The 25118-nt window shown below is 37.7% G+C and overlaps 1 protein-coding gene across 2 annotated transcripts in view; it reads left to right on the forward strand.

The window, feature by feature from the left end:
* The window catches only part of PolrMT (mitochondrial RNA polymerase), a 576158-nt gene that overhangs the window by 124100 nt on the left and 426940 nt on the right, over positions 1–25118 (forward strand). The window contains exon 3 of one of the 2 annotated variants that reach the window (XM_067766430.1): positions 15969–16386. In XM_067766430.1, the coding sequence (XP_067622531.1) occupies positions 15969–16386 (418 nt within the window). Of the gene's footprint in view, positions 1–15962; positions 16387–25118 lie in introns of both variants that reach the window. The other variant, XM_067766429.1, reaches the window with a different exon arrangement.

The raw sequence follows: 25118 nt of genomic DNA on the forward strand, positions 1-25118 counted from the left end.
TCGATACCAAGATACACTTCCTGTTGCAACCCCGGGACAATCAGAAACTCCAATTCCTTACACATTCCATCCCAATGCACGGGAAGGGTGATTACTCCCACAACTGGCGTTTCTCCACCGTTAGCGGTACGAATGTTTTGCCCACTTATCGGGAGTATTCAGTTTTCTTTGCCCTCTAATAGTCTTTGACAATTTTTTCCTAAACAGCTAGCCCCCGCACCCGAATCCAAAAGAGCTACCGCGTCTCGGCCACCAATGGTTGTTTGGGCAAAGATCCTATTGTCTCCCTTAACCGTTACTATCGTTGAGATAATTTTATTACAAATCCTCTTAATTCTTTTTGCCTTTTCTCTCATCTTTCTTATTTTCTCAAAGTTTCGTTTCTTTTTCTCTAGTATTATTTCCTCACAAAAAATTCTCCTACGTGCTGCTTCATAATCAATTTTCCTTTGGTGCAAACTTTTTAAATCGGTTTTCACTCCAGATCCTACTTCCTCTGTACCACCAACAGTTCTATCCCTTTTCAAAACCCTGTATTCCGGTTGGTTTCCGGTTGTGCCTGTTCCTGGCTGGAGGTCCCGGAAATCTCCGCCAGTGTGGAGTTTCCCTTCCCGGGTTTAAAAACACAAAAAGACGTGGCACTGCCACAAGCAAAACAAACCATACTGTGAAAACGAGACTTACACCTATTTTCTTTCAACGCCTCCGACGGATTCATGACAAAGTAATTCACAGGCATACCACACGTAACACATAACATTAAGTGGAATGGAGACGTACAGAAGGAGTTAACAGTGGGTTTGGGACCGGTCGTGGAGTTAGTTCCAACAGACACACCACCAGCAGTGGAAAAAGGCCCAGGAGTATTACTGTTAAGTGGCTGATTAAACCCTAGTCTCGGTTTGGCTGGCTGTTCGAGTGCCTCGACGAGCTTCCCCCCATCTACTTCAGCCTCAACTTGTGCTGCGGGAAATACCATCTCGTTCACTGCCCTTGCCGACCTACTCCTATTCTCCTTGATTAGACGTTCTGCACGCCGACACTCCGTCTTTAGATCGGCCAAGGTATCCATTTTTGCTGCGAACGTTAAATTTGCCAAATAAGGCTTTAAATTCCCCTTAATGATGCCCACCAGCTCCTTTTCCGGGATTTTCTGCTTTAGCCTGAACGTCAAGTCGTGGACCTCGCCATAAAAATCATCAAAACTCTCTTGGCCTGACTGCTTCCTCTCCATGATTTCCCTGATTATCTCGTAATCAGACTCAGCGGTTTTAAAGTGGGCCAACAGCTCTGCCTTGAGCTCGAAGTAGCCAAAAGCAGGGTCGTCGGCATGATCCTCAAGAACCTGCCAGTACCACTTAAGCGCGGAGCCTGTCACGAGATAATGGAAATCAGTGAAGAGACGATTGTAGGAGATGTCATACTGAGCCCTTAACTTCTCTATTCTAAATAAAAAGCTTTCCACGGTGATCCCCTTAGCAGACCCATCGAACTTGACGTGCCACTTGTCTAGGTCGACCTTCCTCCAATGTGGGTGCGAGGGCTCCCCATTTCTGCTCTGACCCGTAGCAGCGTCGGCATTATTTCTGTTTTGGCCCCTATCTCTCCCCCCTTGCGGAGTGGATGCTTTAGCGGCTTGCAGGTTCAGCGCTTGAGCCGAAACTTCTAAGTCCCCCATACGATTGCTAAGGTGCGAAACGTCGGTCCTCAGGTCACGAACCGCGTTCATGTACTGCGCCATAACTTGGTTTTGTGTAGCCATCATCTCCATCATCCGCTCTAGCTGTTCGGTGCCGGCGGCAGTTGCACTTGGTCCGTTTCCTGAGGCCTTCGAACTACCAGCTCCCGAATTCACTGGCTGTCCATCTTGCCCGGCATCCGCTCCTCCGGTAACTCCTGGTGTTCCGGTTTCTGGCATATTTAATAGTCGCTCTATCTTTGTAGAAAAACTTAGGCTGTTATTAGATTCGTTGATGGCCACTTGGTTGATGATCGACACTGTAGAACGTCTATTTGTATCGCTCTCACTCGTTCCGAAAATTCTGGCTGCACACCGATTAAAAAGGTCGGTAGGTACAAAGTCAACTGGGAATGGTATTCCCGTATCTATTTGATTAAACAGGGATCCTGCCACCTGATTCGCTAGCTGCCTAGTCACACTCCTGGTGATACGCCTATCGGTACTAAACAATCCCAACCCACCAGTAACTCTATCTGGGTGGTCTCCCTCCTCCATTCACTCACACAAACACACGAGCGAGGGAAATTTGGCACACCTGGGTTCACAAGCCGAACTTATCAACACCGAAATTGGTTGGTTTGGTGCAAAACGAAATAAAACAACGTTGCACCGATCGCTACCAAAGGTGAATCGAAACCTTAGAAAAGATGTTCGACTATGTATCAAATACAGTGATGAAAACAAATTACTAGTTTGCAAACTTCGCAACTAAATCAGATCTTTGAAAGGTATCTAAAATAAATTCAGTACATTACATTCGAAGGCAAATCGTGCAAAAAAAAAAACTTCAAAAAAAAAAATTCCAATCGCATTTGAAGACAAAATAATTCAATAAGATTAAAAAAACAACAAAAGAAAAATATAACAACTAGGTATAAATCTAAAAATTCAAAAATTCAAAAATTCCAAACGTTTGCGAACAAAAAAAAATATATATAAAATAAATACAATGAAAAGAGAAGAAAAAAGGAATATTCCAAGATTTACTTATAAATAATGTATATATGTGTACTAATTCCAGTTAAACTTAATTTTATACAGATTTCAATAAAAAAATAAAAAAAATAAAAATACCATTAAAACTAAGTGTAGCCTAATTATGATCTACTTTGGAAACTTTGCCAAACTTTAAAAAGTGCGGAAGTGACAAAAATAACTTGATTCATTTCCGAATATTAAGCTATGCAAATACCGAAATTAGTTTCAATGGCTAGATGTGTTTAAATGTGCCTGTGAACGGCAGAGTTTTCTTCAAATTCAAAAAAACTTAAAAAGATAATAAATTCTTTTTTTTTTTTTTGTGAAATTTCGTATAAAGAAAATCAACACGTAGTTAATTCCGTTTTTATTGCAAAGAAAATAAAACTAATCAACAATCAAAAAAAAAAAATCCAGATCAATAATGTGAACTAATTAAATACCTGTGTGTTTAGCATGTGCCGAAAAATTATTCATATATTTATTTCAAAAAAAAGATATCCATATGTATTTATATAAATTTAATAATATAAATGTGCATGGGGGTATTTTCCAATCAATAATATACGTATTTCTAAAATTTATATACGTGTGGTTCTACGTACGTAGCGTGTATGTTTAAAAGAAGTTCAACTTGGTCCTCTGCTTATACAAAAAAAATTGAAACGAAATGTGCATAAAAAAAATCATTTGGTGTATTTACGGCGTTGCACCTTAGCAAGGTCGTAGTGGGTATGCTGAGTCCGTATGGTTTGTTGTCATCCGTCCCAAGTCCCAGTCAGCTAAGTTTCCCCCAGTGTCGAATGCGGCACAACAGTGTTCGATTCCTGAGTCCGAATCTGGTAGCCACATTCTCCCATTACCCATTACACCCCTTACCCCCATTATGCCGACTCACTGCAAACCTCACGTGCACGCAATGCTGGACTGCGTCCACGGTAGCCTGAGCAGTGGCCGACTAAGCAAAAACAAAACTCTCAATATAATCCCCCTTTTAGTACCAGTAAGGCATTAGGATTCCACTTGCAAAAACGTTGAAGCTTTGGCAAGGTACTCCCAATGCCAGACAGATATACCCCCCCTTTTTCGTTATAGCAGCACTAACAGTTTTGACTGATCCAAACTGCGTTGCTACCATAACCCTAACAAGTCAAAGAAAAAAAAAAAACAAAAGATAGGAAGGGAAGTATTAGATAGATAGCAAATGAAATAGACTTAGAGGTAGAGATGAAAGAAGCTATTCAAGGAGACGATAAGTAAAAAGAACGAGAAACAGAAAATCATGCTAAAAGAAATGAAACGATTTGGGCTATATCGTTGGGCGCCATTGTTACGTTACTGTCTGTTTTTGTGGTAAGGGACGGTGGCAAGCAGGCAGCCCTGGCTAGCTCGTCGGTTAGGGGGGTCTTTTCCACCGCCCTCACCTTCAGTACCCGTAAACAAATATAGAGGGATTCATGCCTGTGTGTACATATAGAGATAGGGTGAGAAATAGACAAGGTGATAGGAGAGTGAAGGCCCGTCCAGGTCAGGTGGAGTCTACCCTCCCTCTTCTACATATGGAATGTAGCCTTGGGCTTCGCTATGACTCCTTATCCCGAGCGAAGCCCCCTTAGCCTGACACTAGTCCGTCCGTCAAAAGTCTAAAAAGTCCCTAATTACCCTCACATTCGTCCTTGTCAGTCGACATACCCACGCCCCCTCTTTCGCACCTGCGCAACGCCTACACCAAACGAAAGGGGAATCCTATCTACTCATGGCGGTACTACAACCCATTAACCCAAAGAAGATACCGAAGAATTAGAAATAATCCAAATCGATTTTTTTTTTTTTTTGAACGTTATAAACGCATTTCTTAATGTATATTTCAGATAATAACCAAATCCAAAAAAAAACAATTTAATGATTCTTAAGCCTATGTGCCTAAACCTCTAAGAATTATATAACGAAGAATTCAACTCAAATTTCATATTTAGGCTTAAACTAGCTGAAAGGTATTTTCTAACTTTTCTCCAATTGTTACCAAAATCTATCTGTCATATGTGCCTTACTTCAACGAAAAACGGCTACTTTAACATTAAATTTCAAGATAGAAATGTAAAGATACCCGCAAAAAAAGTGTGTAAAAAGAATTATATTTGCGATTCTTATTGCCTGTTCATTTACTTGGTTCTATAGCCACGGCCGCTGCTGTAGGCTTCTCCCAATCCAACCTAATTCCTCTCCCTTTCCTCAAGCAGTTTCAAAAAAAAAATAGAAAACCAAAGCAAAGAATATACATACGCACGCAGCAAAGACGCGTGTACTAAATAGGTAAACGTGGTATATGGTTGTCTTGCACTTACCGCTTTATCCCTCGATGAGGCGCCGCATCTCGGAGAGCCGTGCTGAAAAGTTACAATAAAACACTTATGTATTTACCTAACGATGGATAAGGACAGATATTAAAGAGATCTGCCTTCCAATGCCTAACGAGATGAATTATAGAGAGGAGCTACTTTGGATGAGTTTCCGCTTTTAGTCACGCGGTCATGGGCTGAAACGCCGTAGCCCAATTACGGGGTCAAAAAAAAACATGTATTTAACTTGGTTCCGGAACCATGTAAATAATAAATTGTAGGTGATTAACTAAGTAAATAGTAGTGAAGTAGATCGTGATAACAAATTATAAATATTTGCCCAGTGGAATGAGCTTTCTGGCTTAAAGAAGTGTTTTACAAAATTCATATATATACATATATATATATGTATAGCTATGTATACATGTATATTTATATAAACTGCGATTTAAAAGCTACTTTTAATTAATTTGTTGGTTTGCTCCTTAACGCCTATATATTTTTTTGTTTTTTTTTTTTTTTTTTCCTTGCTTTGAGCTGTGCTAAGCTACAAGGCCTTGCAGTTGGTGCAACTAACAAGTAGAAATCTAAATTCAAAACTCGCCAAAAGTAAGAGAAGGCTATCTCAAAAATCAAATTTATCGGGTTGAGTTCACAAACGATTTGTGTAAAAAAAAATGTATGAAAAAAAAAATCAACCGAAAGTTTAGTTAGTGCAAAGATAAAATCAGACCCCAACCGTGGAATTGCCCCCAGACTAAATTCTCCTTGCAAAAATACAATAAATTCGCTGGCGCATATAACAAAAAATTATACACATATACATAAAATATACAGCAGTTATATAAAAAAAACAAAGCGCTGCCAGTCTCTCCGTCCTCTCTGTGGATGTTGTGATTTTCGCTGCCTTTGTCTTTCCTTCTCCGGCTTATTGGTGGTTGATTTTCCATCCGACTGCTCAAAATAACATTGCGCTAGGTTTTTATTTCTACGATGTTTCCTCTATGCGGATTTGCCGTCGGCTTTGACGCAATTAACTTAACACCAAACTTCTTGGGTGGATGCGGTCCAGGGATAACCCCGCCGGGTGGGGACCTTAAAGCTTGTTGCAGGTCCGTTTTGAGTGTACCGGTGGCCGGTTCCGTAAACTTGCGGTCACTTGCAGTACAAAAAAAATTCGGCTATTCTTCCACTTTATAAAAAAACTTTTTTTTTTTTTTTTTATATTTTCACGCACTAGTTATATGTAAGACGTCCTTTTCGGTCTTGGACACTTCGATCATTAATTTATATTTTATTTCGGCTATTAAGCGCAGCCATCGCCAAAGTAGAAAGGCAGGTTTCCCTCGCCCGTTTTTCACTCATCACCCGAAGGAATAACCTATACATTCTTGCCAATAAACGTTATTCACAGATACATACATGCCTACACAGCCACTAAAACCGACAACTACATTCACGCTTTCACAAGGGAAAATACTTTCCATGCATACATACCTTCACACACACGAAGTAGGGTTTGACATGGTTGTGCACTAGGCATTGGCAACTGGTTTGACTGTTCGATGTTGCTTTATATGTTCGAGGATGGGCCGATTTGGTTTGACGTGTTTCCTAGGGCTCTGATAAATTTATGTTGCATCCACTACCACAGGCTGTCGTTACAATTTACACGTTATTTTGTTCTTAATAGTTGTGTTTTTGTTAGCAGTTGCGTGTTGGCAGAGTTTGTAAACATATGGCAATCTTCTTTTCCTATTTGTTTCATTATTTTCCACTCAAATTGCATTCTCTATTTTCTACATTCTTGTTATGTACAAGTGTTATATGTATATGAATGTATCCTAATCTTAATCTTAATCATATATATTATTTCTAACTGCTGTTTTTATGTACGGGTCCCTTTTTCGCTCTTATTTGGAATCCAAATCTATAAATAAAGTTTTGGTTGTAAGGATGGAGATTCGGGCTATTAGCGAGCTTTGGGCAATTTTGGTCGTAGTGCTTTTGTTTAGCTATATTTCATTAAAATAATTTGTTAAAAATAAACGATTGTGAGCACACAAAGAAATCTATTTGTACTATGGCACTATTGTGAATATTTACACTGCATTACCGGCTACCATACGTTAGATGGCAGCGCAAGCTGTAAGTTTTAATTGATTGATAAACCAGCTGATTTCTGTTGATATTTGGTAAGAGACTTTTATATTGGTTGCGCAAGATGCGCATGTGTCCGGCTCGTATATGTATATTATAAATGCGAAAGTTTGGATGTTTAGATGTTTGGATCAGACCTGATAAATAATGATTACTAATGGTAATGATTAGCCGTTCCATTGATTATTTTCTTGAAACGCTATTTAATGATTACTTGCCATTATTTTCTATTTTTAATGATTACTTTTCAATTGATTAAAAAAATAATCAAAAAAAATTATGATTTTTTCCGATTATTGAAAGATCAGAAATAATCAATAAAAATCAAAAATCAGAAAAAAATTAAAAATAATCAAATGTAATGATAATTTTTGATTTTTGTTTGATTTTTTTAAATTTTTTTTGATTATTTTTCCGCTTTGTTGAAAGAAAAATTCTCGTTTCTTGCATGCATACAAGTACATTTTAGGATGGAATAGTAAATCGTAAGCGCTTATGGAGGCGAATATATACATGCAACATATAGGGACTATTCGCGTTGATTCAACCATATTCTCAGGTAAGTACATATATACACATGCGCATTATTACATTCATTATATAAAATAATAATGTTTCATCCTTGAGTCAAGCTAATTTTGTTTTGTATCTAAAATTAATATATCCGCTATTTTGGATTAAGTTATGGCTATGCACTGATTGTTTTGTAATCAAAGTTTATCATATTGTTCATATCATCGCCACTATGTGAGTGTTCTTCGTCCCATTTAGAGAGCTTTATCATATATAAGCATTTTTCTTCGTTAATATTTTTTGAACGTCTCAAAATTTTTGTTTTCCGCCTTTGGATTATTAATCCTGAGGTCAATCTAAGTCTTTTAGGGCACGTATTAGTAGCCGACCGCTGTTATAGACTTTTAAAATGTATATGGGGTATTCCATCCCATTTCGACCAATTTTGAACCCGACCCATTTAGAATTGGCTGAAAGTTTTTCTTCTTTTTCTAGCTTACGAAAGACTTTTTTCAGAATTTTTTCAAATTTTTTCATCCAACTCAAAAAAAGTTATGAATTTAAAAAAAACACCGTTTTTGTTCTCAAAATGCTATAACTTTTTCAAAAATTTACCGTTAGGGATCTTTTTTAAAGTTTTTTTTTTGTAATTTTTCAGTTTTTCGAGATTTTTCGAATTTCGCAATTTTTTTTTTTTTCTTATAAAAAACTTCAATCAATTCTGCAATCATCCCCACTAATCCCGGAGTGGGCCGATTTTTTTTTTTTTTTATTTAATTGAAAAAAAAACTTATGTTACAACCATAATTTACAACTTCGTAAACTATTTTGAGGGAAGGGTGATAAGCATCTTCAGGTTCAATAATGGGTTCGCATCGACTAATGGAATATTTAGAGTCATCATCCACAAAGCCTAAATCTAACACTCTTCCGAATTTATTAGATTGGATGTTGATTTGTTGAAGGCACAGCTCAGACATTCCGTCTAGAAATTCATTGTTGGAAGACTTTGACGAAACTGGTACGATATTAAACTCAGAGATGCACCATGATATGTGTGGCATATTGAAGTCACCCAAGACAATAATGGAATCGGAAGGCTTTAGCATCGAATTAACAGTTCTTAGCAAGGAAATGTGATGCATATAAACGGACAGTTCAGAAGATGGCGAGATATAACAGATGGCCAAATAAATGTGGATATTTGCTAGTTGTGTGCGTATGCACAAGAACTCAGTTGTATCGGTGGCGGTTACGCAAATCTCTTCAGATGGTATTGAAGAGTGTACAGCAAGCAGAACTCCACCTCCAACCCTGTTCAGGCGGTCATTTCGATATATTTGGTAGTCATTACAGAGAATCCCTGAGTTAAAAACATGAGGTTTCAGCCAGGTTTCGGTTAAAGCAATTATATCGTAGCTTGAGTTAAATGATTTTAAAAACAGTTCTGTTAACTTGGTGTTTAAGTCTCTAACATTTTGGTAAAGTATATCTAAAGCAGATTATTCGTTCAGTTTTTTGACTCAGTGTTATTAACAGGGATCTTTGCTAAGTTTGGAACACTCTTATTCCGCCTATATTCAAATTCCCGCACAAGTGCCCCAGAGGGCCAAAAATCGTTACTCAAGATTATGTCAAACTGTTCAATAGGTACACCTAATCTAAAGGAAGATACGTTTCTTTCATAACTAAAATTAAATTTCCGGATTGTTACGTCATGGGTTTTCCTCCTCAGTAGTATCCCTCTCGAATCTTGACAAGAATATCGATTTTTTAGGAGGGACTACAACCAACTTCATAGTTCCAGGCTCAGTCGTCTGAGAACGGTTTGCAGGTTCAATATTTTTTCTAGCTGCTAGTTTTGTTGGAGGTGCCTTTGATGTTGAAGGCTCTACTGTAAGAGGACTTGGGGATGCTAAGTTTGTTAATTCTATCGTGCTGGGTGTAGGAACGATTGGGTTCTGGATGTTTTGAACGGGGTCTAGGGTCAGTACGCCAGCCGAGACATCAGTTCGTTTTCGTTTGCTGTCACGACTGTCGGTGTTAGCATTAGCAGCTGAATCGGTAATACATTTGAAAGTTTTAAACAAGTTTTCATAATACTTGAATTTATCACCTAATGTAGAAAGTTCCTTACCGATTTCGGAGGATGCGTTTCGGGTATGTTTGAAAAGCTTAAAAAGATCCACTTCCGTGGATCTGCATTTCAAGCACGACCAACGCACACCCTTGTTATCGTTGATCGCATCACACACCCTTGCTGTCAAACTAGCGCACTTCATATGAGCAAGCTAATCACAAAGCCAGCACGACACGAAACGCTCGGTATCACCTTTCAATTGGCAGTTAACAAAATTGCAAGACATTATAAGTTAAAGTAAAATTGATTAAACAGACGGAGGCAGTGAAAATAGTTTGGAGATCACAGTAAGAAAATCACTGTATGAGCAGTTTAAGATCGCTATTAACTGACGCTTAACAACACACAATGCAAACAGCTGTGGGATATAACAACCTTTGGTTGGACAACTGATCATGATGATGAATGACAACTTAGAGGATCGCTCCAGTTGGAAGTGAAGCTATCAACCTAAGTAGTATTACTCATACATATTATTTGAGCATATTGTTTTGTCGTAAAACAATACGCACTCCCCCGCAAGGTATTCGTCGGATACATCTATAGACACGATAATTTGTAGGTGGGTATGTATGTACCCATATGCCTAGATAAGCGCTCACGATATACCGTTACATCCACCAATGTACTTGTATGTACAAAATAATCAGTGCATAGCCATAACGTTATCCAAAATAGTGGATATATTTATTTTGGATATAACAAAATTGGCTAGACTTAAGGATGAAACCATAAAGGATCGTTGCTAAATGAAAGCTTTTGAACGCCAACCTATGAATCCAACATTTTTTTACATATTGTTTGGCAATTAGAAAAACCGCCGTTTTGGATCCATTACATTATTTTATATAATGATTGTAGTAAAATATGCATATGCGTGTATACTTACCGGAGAATATGTTTAGATCAACGCTCATATACCATTCGCCCTATATGGTGCATGTATATATTCGCCTCGATAAGCGCTTACGATTTACTATTGCATCTTAGAATGTACTTGTATGTAGAAATTATTCCGTGGATGCAACAAAGGAGAATTTTTCTTTCAACCAAGCGGAAAAAATAATCAAAAATAATAAAAAAAAATTAAAAAAAAAATCTATCAGAAAAAATCATTGATTTTTTTCTAATGGTAATCAATTAGTAATTGCTTTTTTCGGAAAACAATTGAAATAATCATTGGCCATTAAAAAAGGCATCTAATTAATTGATTACTAATGCTAATTCAAATTTAACAGGTCTGGTTTGGATGTCCAGACGTTTGCCTTTGTAACTCAATCACGCAAGAACGGCTGGATGAAATTTGGTACACATATAGCCAATAGTCTACAAGGATCTACCAGCTATATTTTTCGAAAGGGGGGGAGGGGAGGTCCCCGCCCTCTAGGAACAGTTATAATTTAATTATAGTATTTTTTCGTCTTTATGACGGAATAATGCCAGAAGGGCTACACGGATTTTGATGAAATTTGGGACACAGATAGATCCCTATAGGCGGAATACCGCATCGGAAGCGCTTTAGCAGCCCTTCGTAGATGCAATGAAGCGCATCGTGTATGTAGCTCATTACGCCTCTTTTAACATTGGCATGTCATTGGAAATCGGCGCATCACTTTCTTATGAATGCTGCGCAGGTAGAACGCTTCACGAGTCGCGTGAAGGATGCGCCCTAAATAATCAACCAAAAATGCAGGAGTGATGCGCATCGATTAAGCGACTAATTATGCAGGAGTGATGCGCACCGACTACGCAACTAGTACTGCGGCCTAGAGGCGCATCTTTTTTGGCATATAATAATGAGAGGCAGATGCGTATTGGGGTCCCCGTATTGGGCTAAATAGAATTCACAGGAAAGCGCTCAAGGAACTTTTTTATTTTTGACCTAGAATTTCTTGAGTGTTTTCTTGCGAACTGCTTACGTCTTAAAACTGCTTTTCTATTTACGATACGAAGTTGAATAAGAACAAGGATATGAATTGTTTAAATGAACATAAGTTTAGTGTATATTTAAATTCATTTTTAGTTCATAAACCTTTAACTTCTTACGGTTAGCGAAGAATTTACGGTTGTCTTTTGTTTAATCAATAAAAAAAATAGATTATTGAGATTTATAAGTATAAGAAATGGTGAAAATAAATACATATAAATAATTAAGTTTATGCTTCAAATTGTCCGTTTTGTCTTTTCATTTTACATAAGTACACTGGAATTTATTAAATTACTTTATGTTAATGTACATTTATTTTTAACTTAAAAATGGAATAAATATGAATAAAGTTGACTTTCAGATGCCAAATAAATACTTCTAGTTTTAGTTTAGTTTACATATGTATGTATTACAAAAGAAAATATTACTGGTTGGATTAGGGATCGGACCCCCTTTCGCATTTCACTGTCAAATTTAGAAAAATCCATATCGGGACCATGAACTGCACCTGTTAAATGGAAGTAGAGTTTTAACGTTAAATACATGTTTGTAGAAATTTATGCTTACGAACAGTAGTGCGTACGTATGCGACCTGAAATTATATTAAATACCTATTTAGCTAAAAGTTGTGATATGAAGAGGTTAACGTTGCGTAATACCAATTCATCTCGAGAGTACTGTGATAAAATTTTGCCTGCATACTTAATCTCTTCAATCGTTTTGAACCGAAGAATTGTTAAATTTGATGTGTTTGGTAAGACTCTCTTCATCAATTTTTCGATAACCACATCTTGGTTTGCCATCTTTTGTTTGATTGCTAATATCTCTGTTTTTAGTTCCTTTAGAAGTTCAAGCTGCTGAGACAAAATGGTTTTAATATCTGCTATATCTGTTCTTTGATCATCTGATCTTGGAGCATCCAGTGGCAGAAGTATGACCTACAGTTCCGCTAACGAAAGCACGAGCGGGAGCATCGCATATAATTGCTCGTAGTCTAATAAAAACTGTAGAAGATCCCAGCTCAATACCTCTTTCCTTTAAAATCAAAAACTCCTGCACAAAATCAAATAGGAAATCGTTAATATCTTCGGGTTTTTTTTCCCCATGTAGCATCCAATTAGAAATGGAGACATATTGGTATGGTTTGCTACTGATCCAAGAATTGGCCATAATGAACTTGAGGAACTTTTATATAGGGGAAGACCATCGATACCAATGTCCAACTCTAAACTGTTTTGATCTAGAGGGACTTTCAACTGCAAACATTTTTGAATGCCCTCCTCTATCCCATAATGAAAATATTCCCCAGGTTTTACTACACGCGTCTGAATAGATTGTTTTACAAAAAGACCACTTGTTGAATTAGGGACATTAAGACCAGATTTGTTTAACAAATGAAGCATATCTTCTGCAGCGACTCGTCTTATTTTATGGTTCACCATCCATTCCTTAAATCCCGTGAAAATATTGAATGGCGGTTCCATAACAAGCATCTCAAATTCTGCATTTTCCGGAACAATAATTTCACTGGCATCGGAATTTTCTTTATCTGTGCATAATTCAGGGCTATTTGTTGAATCTTTTGAAGCTTCCTCATCTACGGTTTTGATACTAATCAATTCTTTGGCTACAAGTCGCTTGAAATGCCTTTTGCTATAGCCCAAAAACGCATAACTCATTTTACCTGTCTGGTACAACTAGTTCTCTGCAAAATGAAAATTTCATTATACGTGGTGCAATGAGATTTATTCCATGCGGTACTTATAGAATGCACTTTGCTCACCTAGAAAAGGCCAAACTACGACGCAATGTGTGGTTTTTGATGCAAGGTGTGCTCTGCAAAATGAATATTCAATACAAGAATTAAAATGCAAATTGGATCTATAGCAAAACGGATTCAACTGAAATTCACTCTACTCACCTCCAAAAAGATAAAAATATGATGAAAACCAAGCCAGCAAGAGTTTGTATTATTCTGGAAAGCTCCCACTTCTATATTTTTATATATACCAATCTGATTTTTAAGTTTTTGGCAAATTTCCAATTTAGTTTATATTTTCATAAACACCGCACATATTTTATTACAATACTAAGATTTATTTATTTTTATTAATAAATGAAATCGCGACAAACACGCACGTGCAAAAAACTCAATCTTCGACTGCTGAACTCGAAATGAAAATAAAACAAAATGGCCGAAACATATAAGCAAATTAGCGCTTGCTGATTTTCTGCATGTTAGGTAGCGAATACGGAGCACTTTGCTAAATGCCTATCTTTCAGCGTTTTTGGAAGTGAAAAGGTAGCGCATCAAAAATGAAGTTTAGAGAAGCGCATGAATAAATTCTGCTGGGATAATAGTCTATTGGCGAATTTTTTTTCCATAATGGAAAGGGGGGAGGGGCCTCACGACCCTTCGAACAATTACTTTTTAATAATTTTTACACATTATAACTACATTTACTGACCTTCACCAATATTACAAACTCAATAGGTCAAATAAGTCGAGTGCTTACAAAGTGAGCAGTGACACCAGTGACACTATTTCGGTATCATTTGCGTACCCTTCAGATATCAATTCCGGATGGTTTTCGGGATCCGTCCGCGATCCCGTCGGGGTCATATCGGGAGCTTTTCGGTATCAGTTTGGGACCCTTCCGGGATCATTTCTGGGTAGCTTTCGGGATCCGTCCGGCATCCCGTCGGGGTAATTTCGGGACTTTTTCTGGACTATGTCAGGGTCATTTCGGGACTTTTACGGGATCATTTCTGAATTTTTTTCGGAATCCGCCCGGCATCTCGTCGGGATTATTACGGGAGCTTTTCGGGACTATTTCGGAATCATTTTGGGACCCTTCCGGGATAATTTCTGAATGATTTTCGGGATACGTCCGGGATCACGTCGGAGTTGTTTCGTGACTATTGCGGGATCATTTGGGGATCGTTCCGGTATCATTTCTGGATGACTTTCGGGATCCCGTCAGGGTCATTTCGGGATTATTTGAAGATCCTTCCGGCATAATTTCTGGATGGTTTTCAGGATCCCGTTAGTGCAATTTTGGGATGATTTTGGGACCCTTCCAGCATCATTTCTGGATGATTTTCCCGATCCGTCCGGGATCCCGTCAGGGTAATTTGGGGACTTTTTCGCGATAACTTGTAGATAGTTTTCGGGGTTATTTCAAGACAGTTTCGGTATCCTTCTAGATCCCGTCAGGGTAATTTCGTGATTATTCCGGGGTAATTTGGGGAACCTTCTGGTATCTTTCTTGTATAGTTTTCGCGATCCGTCCGGAATCCCGTCAGAGTCATTTCGGGACTATTTCCAGATCATTTGGGGAACTCTCAGGGATAATTTCTTTATGGTTTTCGGGATATGTCTGGGATCCCATCGGGATCATTCCGAGGCTTTTTCGTGACTATTTTGATAAAATTTTGGAACCCTTCCGGGATCGATTAATGACCCTTCGAAGCCGATACTTCAGCACATATGTCTTTCTAAATTATGAGCTTTTATGGCCATGGATTTTCTGAAAATTATTCGTTATTAAAATTCGTTATGTTTTATCTTTAATATCTAATACAGCTTTTTCGTTCTATTTTTGATTTTTTTAAATGAATCCTCTAATGAACTTTTATAACTAAAATTACACTTTTTTTAATATTTTAACCATCGAAATACTCGAAAAAGCAACACTATTTTCATCTAAAAAATTCTCTTTGGTTTTAGCTAATTGTAGTTTCACTACTTTGTTCTATGAATAGTAATTCCTTCACCCCTGTCATATCAATTAATTTAACTTAAAAACAAAATGTATTTTTTTAATTCGAAAAAACTGTATTGTACTATTCACGTAAACGTGCCTTTCAGATTATCAGCTCATTTAGTTATGTTTTTACTATATTACCAAAGTAAAATACATTGACAAAAATAATTTTTAAACAGATAACTTGATAAGCAGGTTAACGTGAATAGCCCATATATTTTAATTTCTTCTTGCGGACGGGGCCGCGGGTAAACGCTAGTATTATAATATTGCTTAATTGAATAAAAGTTGTTTAACCGAACCGTCAAATTCTATATAGCTTTATTACGCGTATATGCTTACAGATGTTTTAATCATAAATTGTATTTATCTTCTACTGATGATTTTATTGTAATAGTTACAGATATCTCGGCCAACGAGCGCAAGTCTCGTGTTAAAAGACTGAAAGCTAAAAAGCTGCAGGAGTTTATAAACAAAACTCAAGCCCAAATAATTGAAAAACGATCTAAAGTAGGAAAACGAACAAAGAACAAAAAGCCAATACTCAATAAACTAGGAAACAGAGTTGGTGCCATAAGTACGGCGGATTCAGCCAGTCAGCAATTCGATATTGATGAAATAGATCGTACAATTCTGGAATCAGGAATGTATGATGACAAGCCACTTATATATTTTGGGAAAGAAGAGTATATGAAGCGTGCCATAAATAGTTCAGAAGGTTTCCAGAATATAATCAAAAGCTTCAATAACTACCGCGATATAATCGAAAGTGTGGGAAATGATCCTCAAGCCCCTGTTGGAATACCAATTCATTCATACAGGTAGGTGAAAAGAAGTCTAGTTTTGGTTTATTTTTTTCGAAGCAGATTACCGAGCAAGGCAAATTAAACAAGATAGAATTTCCCACTGAAATATTTTGTTTTTGTAGGAATTTTAACTTCAAAAACGTTAAATAAGTGTATTGACCCTTGGTGGGCTGATTATATATTTTGCGTCGTATAAAAATCACTTTTTAATGCCGTGAAACGTTTAAATTTAAGTTCTTTGGACTTTGGGTTGAGAACCAGAGCTATCATACAAGCTGGGCTAGCGGTAGTTAGCTAACCAGAGTTAACGCTGGCAGTTTTTTGACTGCGTGCAAATACCGATAATGGCGCCCTTTGATTGCATATCGCCGCTACCATGGAAGACTAACACGTATCAGATTTTCTGTGCTAGTTTTCTATGAGAACCGAAACGTGTTAGTCTGTCAAGGGACAATATTATACTGAGTTTTGCTTTAAAAAGATTTTTTTTTAAATTTTGTTCATTATAGAATATAAAAGAAAAGAAATCTTAATAAATAGGTATAAAACATTTATTTTGATTGGGGTTTTAGGGCCGTTGTGAAGGATCACGCCCACTTTTATATAAGAGAAATTTAAATGGACCGTCGGCGAATAGCCAATATCTTTGTGAAAAACAACATGATATTTTACTTCTAAAGTGTATTTAAAATAAGAAAATGAATAAATGAAACAATAAGAAGAAGAAAGGGAATAAATAAACAATATCTTAAAATGGGAGTGGTACTTACCCTTTATAGAATAATACTTCGTCTGTTTCCGGAGCCACAACTGGAAGAAAGATTGTCATTTATGAATTCGGCACACTTAATTCCTTTATAAAGGGGAATATTTCTAATAAAAGTAGGCAATATCCTTTAATAACATGCCCAGTTTTGATTATACTTAGTGTTAAAAAAGGACTAAAACTAATTGGCGATAGAAGCTGTCAACTGGGTATATAATATTCGGTTCTACCCGAACTTAACTTCCGTACTTGTTTTACGCCCCTAGCTGATTTGACCGACGAAATATTATTAAAATATATACATAAGTACATACTTTACGGCAAAGTCTTTGTGCATGATCTTGTTAGTCATAGTAATTATTGAGATTAGTCTAATAAAGTTTGATTATCAATAAATATATCTGGATCCACCTCTGAAGAACTTTTAACAACGTAATTGCAATTTAAGGTGTAATTGTTACGGTTCATCCACTATGCGCATCACGACAAGAACTATTTATGTATGTATGTAAAACTACTTAACCAACCGACCAACTGCGAAATAAGCTTAACAAGGGACTCCCCTAACTTTGCCAGTCCTGCCTTTCATAGGCAAGGGTCCGACGTTCAGTACTGACATTATTTTTGGAGCACAATAAAATATTTGTTGTGGATGGCAATAGTGTCAATATATATTGATGTGTAGCACCTCCGTAACCCATCGATATGTGATTTATCAGTGTTTGGTGAAATAAAAAAAAATATTGTAAATTAAAGGATTTAACTTAGTTTTGTGTCAGCAATATAATCAAAGATATTTTTGAAAGCGAAAATCTAAGTAGTGTAAGTAAAAAACATAGAATTGTAAATTTTTTTTATTGCAAGTAAAACGGATTTAATACTAATATTTGGTAATATATAACAAATATTTTGTACTAATATTTGTAATAATGAAATATAGTACCCAGTGCAGGTAGAATCGCAACTTATGAAAGAAAAAGACAATTCCAAAGGAACGTTCGTTTTTATTTGTTATTGTAAGTACTTTCATTATATATTGGGGTATATTCATAGTCAAACCTAGTTAAGAACTTTAAGTAAGTGATAGCTTTTTGACGTAATTTCCTATGGGCTATCTGTCAAAAAAGCTGCAACTAACTTTAAGATAACCAGATAAAACAGCTGATCGAACCAACCTTATGGAAATCAATGTAATCGATTAATGGTGTCATGCCATAACGCTAAAACCATAACCATATGATAGCCAACCAATTGGTTTTTCGCCATATCCATAACCTAAAAATATTTGAGTTGGTGAATTTATTAACTTTTTGTATATTTTATTTATTGTTTTGGATGATTTTTGACTAAGAGACTTATTTTTTGTGGAATATGTTTGTCATTTTTTGCGTTTTCCTCATTTTTATGAAAATGTCAGCTGTTTAAGGTTATGGCCATTAATCGATCACAATGGAGATGGTTAGGGATATGGGTGTGGTTACGACTATGGAGTTAGGGTTAGGGAAGTTTAATTGGCCCTTTAAGCACCAACTAAATTCCTTCTATGAATATGCTCCATTGAGTACGTAGCACATGTCGCAATCTATCAGTATCCCTCATATAGATAGCGACAAAAGTATCAAAATATTAATTTTTCGCCCTACTGCTGCTTAGTACCGAACTATGTAAAACGTGGGGCGAGACTAATTTTTTGTGGTCTAAAACAAAACTCCTATTTTATCAGAGCGTTCAATCCCTTCAATATCTGAAAGTAAATCTGAGTAGTTGTGTTAATTTTTTGGTGTTTTGTAGTGCTGCTTGAAAAGAATATTTACCAAGCATGATTAGTTAATTTTTAGCGATACGAAACATAACGACTGCATCTTTAATAGAAAAATACCAATATCAATGAGCCAGAACATTTCCGTGATAATTGAGCATGATACGGAGCTATAAAACCGACCGAATGATAGCCATTTGTATCGAGTTGGGACGCCATCAAGAGGGGATTGGCGCCTCCACCTTCTGACAGACGAAGTTTCTCAACGGATATCAATAGATGGTCCGATCTAGTAAGTTTTTTTTTGTTCTTTAGTGTAGATGACTATTTATTATGAAATTGACTTTCAATATTACTTCGTTCGATTTGGCGCCCCTTGGACGTGGCGCACGAGTGCTGTGCACGCCTTGCACGCCCGCTTACGGCGGGCCTGTACCAGGGAGAACAATTTCAGCAAAAATTTTAACATAGACTAACTATTGCCAACTACTACAACTATAAGCTGATTAGAAACGAGATGATACATGCGTTTTAGATTATTCGAAAGAAAGTTATGTATGAAGATTTTTCGACACCCGCCAGCGATTTTCATAGCACAACTCAATTCGAAAGTAAATTGATAAAATTTTGCGTTCAAGCTACAGGACCAAAGGTTATAAAATTTTCCCGCTCAGTCGGCCTTATACCAGAAGGTTCTAGTAGCGCAGAGCTCCAGATTCATTAACACCGAATACTGCCAATATCCATTTTATTCTCCTAAATCTTCGAGGCATATTTTTGCAGTTACATCTCGAAATTGTTTGAGCTGACCATTAATCCTACCAATGGCCAACAGCAACATATCATCAGCACACTTGTCAAAAAAGTAACAGATATGTATAGTAGACTGGGTCGATTTATTAACCGATTTTTCGATAGGATTTGGGCTCAGGAAAAAAAGTTCCACTACGCATACTCAAAAAAATAATTTTCGAGCCTTGAGCCAAGTTATTTAGCCGCTTAAAGTTGTTGATTTTTATTGTATTTAAAACTTCAAAAAAAGTTTTATTCTTTTTGTTGCTTTGTTTGGAGCTTTTCTGCCGATTTATCTCAATAAAATCTCTTTTTTCATTTCAATCAACGCGTTTCGACGCGTCTTCCTCAGGATTCTAATTTATTTTCGAAAATACGAAAAACAAAGTTATTAAATACAGGCAAATTAACATGTAACATGTAAAACTGATTTTATATTTTACTAAACTTACAATATTGACAACATTAAATTCGTCTAGCCATTGAGCCATAACATATAAACATACATATATACACATCACATTAACAAACAGATACATTTCTTAAAAAAATCAAACGGCACTATTAGTGATAAAACTTTTAGAAAAAGTATCAATACCGGTACTCCTTTAAAATATTCCGATCAAAGTATTGATACTAGTACTCATACTCAGTAAAAGGTATCGAGTATACTCAATTCAAGTGAGTACTTCGGGACTTTTACCAAAAGCGAATAAACAAATAAGGAAGTTTAGATTTTGACGAAATCGAACATTATATACGCATTTGTGTGCTCATTAAATGATTTAAAAGATTTTTGATCGACTTATGGCGTTTATAAAAAAAAAAGTTTTTTTCAGTTAGAAAAAAGTTTTTATAAAAATAGTCGCCCATCGGCAGTGAAAAGCTTTCCGGGGAAAATTCATCTGTCTTGCAGATGACGTTCGGAATCGGCATGAAATATGTAGCAAGAAGCAAATTGGAGGAGATGCTGTCTTAATCTACTCGGAGGTAAATCGCGTCAACTATTGTTTTATTTCATTAAACGTTTTGTGGTGAGATTAACCAAATAGAACTTATGTACACTCTAAAGCAAAAATCGTAAATTTACTACCAAAATGGTAGCCAACACTTTAACCACTATATATGTAAGTTTAATATTACACATCTTTATTTTTACAAATTTCTTGTTGAATTTTACGCAAGAAATGTGTAATGCTTTAGACGCTCTATGCCTAAAATTGTACCCACCAGTTGATTATATTTACACCCTAAGAGCGCGATTTTAAACTCTAAGGACCAATTTTTGTGAATAAAAGGCCAGATCTTTCTTATACCTTTCATGAAAATGAAATGGTATATTAACGATGTATATTGGAACGATTTTCCATCATCCCTTGTCAAATTTGGTTTTGAGACAAACCGGTTTCGGCGTTGTGCCATCATCAGTGTCGATTTTCGTTCTGATCTGTTGTTTCGTTTGTCCTGTATTTATAGTTCGTAGGTACATGAGCAGGTATTGTCAAAATTGATGCTTGTGTATATCTGGTTACTAGAAGACCCGGCAGACGTTGTCGTCCTCTAAATTTGGCCTATCTGCATACATTTTAATATGATTTTTCCGTTTGAATCTGCCCTCCCCCCTCTTCACTTTTTCCTAATCCTTTTATTCACTCCTCCCTCCGTCTTTTTCGCTTCATCTATCTCCATCTTCTTCTCATTCTATCTCTTTCTCAATCTCCTTCTCTCTTCTCTTCTCTCAATTCCTTCTCATTCTTCTGCATCCCTTATTGCCTGTCCCAGAGGGTGGTATGTATTTTATTCCAGTCCCAGTCCCACTCCGAGTCTCAGTCCCAGTCCTAGTCCTAATCCCAGTCCCAGTCCGTCTCTGGATAATATATTACTCTGTACCAAAGCACTCATCAACAGCTTTCATTTGATATCCATATTGTATAAAAACTGTCTAGGCATTCACTGGCCCACGTTTTGGCCTATATCTCGAGACCCTGTACCTGTAGTAACCACCGCGTGAGGTTTACGCAACTTGTGTGAAAGTTTGAACAAAATCGACCGACGCATCTCTTCAAACACCGGCGACCAATCAACACACATTTTAGCCTTTCTTTTTATATATATAGATTTTTATTTTCCACACTTCACTATAATATTAAAACGAAATGCAGATTTTCGTTGCTTTTGAAATTCGGCTTAAAAATTGTACATGGAACAACTAAAGACTCTCCTGTATTAAAAAAAAATGTCGTAGGACCTCTAAATCGCGGGCCCCCTCAGAAACCCAGATTTTTTTCTCTCTAAGCTCTGTTTTATTACAAAAAAATAAGCTTTCATTCATCAAAATCGATGGACTAATACAAAAGTTATAAACATTCAAGTAAATATATTCATTTAATACTTAAGTACCCTGCTGGTATTCGTATATCAGTTAGTTAGCAGGTAGATTTTCGAAGGGTTATTAGATACAAAAAACTGTTAGTGTCGTTTTCTCAAACCCAGGTACGTTTCAAGCGAGAGTATATTTTTAAGGCAGGTAGTCTTTTCTTTGTAGAACTAGGGAATCTTTTTGTGTAGGTAGGCTTGAATTTTTACTTGATCTAAGTATAAATAATAGTAAATGCGCCTTGTTCCTTCATAATATCTGCAAGGCTCGTCGGATACTGTTCAGTTTATAATTGCAGTTTATAACCCGTCATTTACTTAAAAATATAACGATGAAGTCGGCGGAACGCTCGAGCGAAATAAGTATGGGCAGGTGGTCGGATGCCAATGTTACCATCGGCTGCCAGTTGACGCAGTTCACGAGTTCTGCGCTCACGATTGAAATATCCGCCGAACTGTGACAGATTCCTACCATACGTGTGGGGGTGTCTCCGTTTATTGTGCAGAACTTTGTTTCTTCTATTTGATCCGCCAACATCTCACCCCTACTGCCCACCCGCAAGTTTGAATGCCATAGATCGTGATGGGCATTGAAATCGCCTAAGATAATGCGATTGTTGCCAGTGAGTACGGCGCTGATATTAGGGCGGTATACACTGGGGCAACAGGTAGCAGGAGGAATGTAGATGTTGATGATTTCTAGGTTTGCATCGCCCGACCGGACAGATAATCCTTGACGTTCTAAGACACTGTCTCTGCGGTCGGTGCCAGGATCAAATATATGATATTGCACAGAGTGGTGTATGATAAACGCGAGGCCGCCTCCATTTCCGCTCTCGCGATCTTTTCTGTGGACATTATACCCAGAACAGGTCTGCAATGCAGATCTTGCTGTGAGTTTAGTCTCTTGAATCGTAGCAATGCGGATGTTGTGCCGCTTCATGAAATCGACTATCTCCGTGATCTTCCGAGTTAATCCATTACAGTTTAACTGTAGAATTCTGAAGTGCATAGTGGTAGACGTCGCCACTCTGGGAGTAAGTGACGGGTGACTACGCCTGGGTTGAGGAAGGCCAGGACGCAACTGCTGTTGTGGCCCTGGGACTGGGCGTCCTTGGATAAGCATTGGGGTACCCGGTAGATTGGGGTTTGCGACCTGGCAACATTGGGGAATGAAACCCGTTGGGGGTTGCCGTCGCGGAGACCAGAACATCTAGGAAAGTGGCACCGCCCAAGGCAGGAGCTGCATATCGCCATAAAGGTGGACCACAAAAAATTTATAGAAGTTACGTGGACGTCTGGTTTGGGGTCTAGCCCAGAACAACCTGTCCGATGCAACCATCCCTTACACGAGACACACTGACAAGAGTATGACCGTCATAAAAAGATTCTTTTCCGGCAGATGCAGCAAAACCATTTCTCAGGACCGGGGTCAGGAGACGGACCCGGATTGGGTTCGATACCTTCCAGGAGCAAGAGAATATGGAGCAGTCCCGCTGCAAGGAGCTGCTGGGAGGATGACAATTTGTGGGAGGGACGCAAGAAATTAAATGGGGTTACACTGAAATGGCAGTCCTTGGTCGGGAAAAATCCCGAGTCGCTCCAGTACAAGAACCGACGGTCTTCGGAAGGGAGCAAAAGTTCATAATCCAGTGCGATGCCAGCTTGCATGGAGTAGGTGCTGTACTTGCACAGCAAAATGACGAAGGGGTGAAAATCCCACTAGCATACATGTCACAGAAGCTAAACAAAGCGCAACAGAACTACTCAGTCACTGAAAGGGAGTGTCTAGCAGCGGTTCTGGTAATTAAAAAATTTCGACCTTACGTAGAGGGTCAAACATTTAAGATCATAACGGATCACGCCGGTCTTCGTTGGTTTATGAACCAAACCGGTCTCAGTGGTCGTTTAGCGCACTGGGCGTTAAAATTTCAAAGCTTTGATTTTCAGATTGAACATCGTAAAGGAACTGCTAACGTTGTTGTTGTTGCTAACGTCGTTCCGGATGCTTTATCGCGTATTTATTCAGATGAGCAATTGGTAGCATCCATAACCATCGACTATGTGCCCGAAATAGATCTTAATTCTGCTGCTTTTTCTGACGCTGACTATGTAGAGGAGAAAATCACAAGCCAGGCAGATAAGTTTCCTGATTTTAGAGTTCCTGACAGATATATATATCGGCGGACATAATTTTACACAGGGGATAGGGAACAAAAAGATCTTGCATGGAAGCTTGTAGTACCGACATCACTACGTACCGGGGTAATAAACAATGCACACGATGGTGCAACAACTGCTCGTGGAGGGATAATCAAAACCATAGATAGGGTTCGCAGGCATTTCTATTGGCCAGGGTTACATCGCTCAGTTCAAGAATATATAGCAAACTGTGATTTTTTCAAAACAACAAAACACCCTACAATGACTATTAGGTCTCCCATGGGAAAAATTACACCTGTCGATAGGATATTTCAAAGGCTGTATATAGATCTGATAGGACCACTTCCACGATCTAAAGGTGGCCACATCGGTATGCTAATTGTACTAGATCACATTTCCAAATTTACCTGTTTATGCCCCGTGAAGAAATTTACCCCTCCACCTATTATACATTTTTTGAAGACGCAAGTTTTTAACGTATTTGTTATTCCTGAGTATATCGTTAGCGACAACGGGAGCCAGCTTAAGTCGAAAGAATTCGAGGCTTTTCTGACCACTTGCGGAATAAAGCACACTTTAAAAGCAGCTCATCGGAACGGGTGAATCGCTCCATTAATGCCGCTTTAAGAGCGTATGTGAAGGATGATCAGCGACTCTGGGATTGTCACCTGAGTAGTATTAATTCCGCGCTGCGGAATTCTATTCGTCACTCCACAGGGTGTAGTCCTTATTTCGTAGTTTTCGGTCAGCACATGATCACTCATGGTGACGATTATACATTACTTCGAAATATTAGCATGGTAGAGGAAGGTTCAGTTGAGAATAGTAATCGTAGGGACATGCTCTTTGGAATCAGAGATAAAGTTAAACGAAATTTGCAAAAAGCTTACG

The sequence above is a fragment of the Eurosta solidaginis genome, chromosome 2 (assembly GCF_040869045.1).
Source record: "Eurosta solidaginis isolate ZX-2024a chromosome 2, ASM4086904v1, whole genome shotgun sequence".
In the NCBI taxonomy this organism is placed as follows: Eukaryota; Metazoa; Arthropoda; class Insecta; order Diptera; family Tephritidae; genus Eurosta; species Eurosta solidaginis.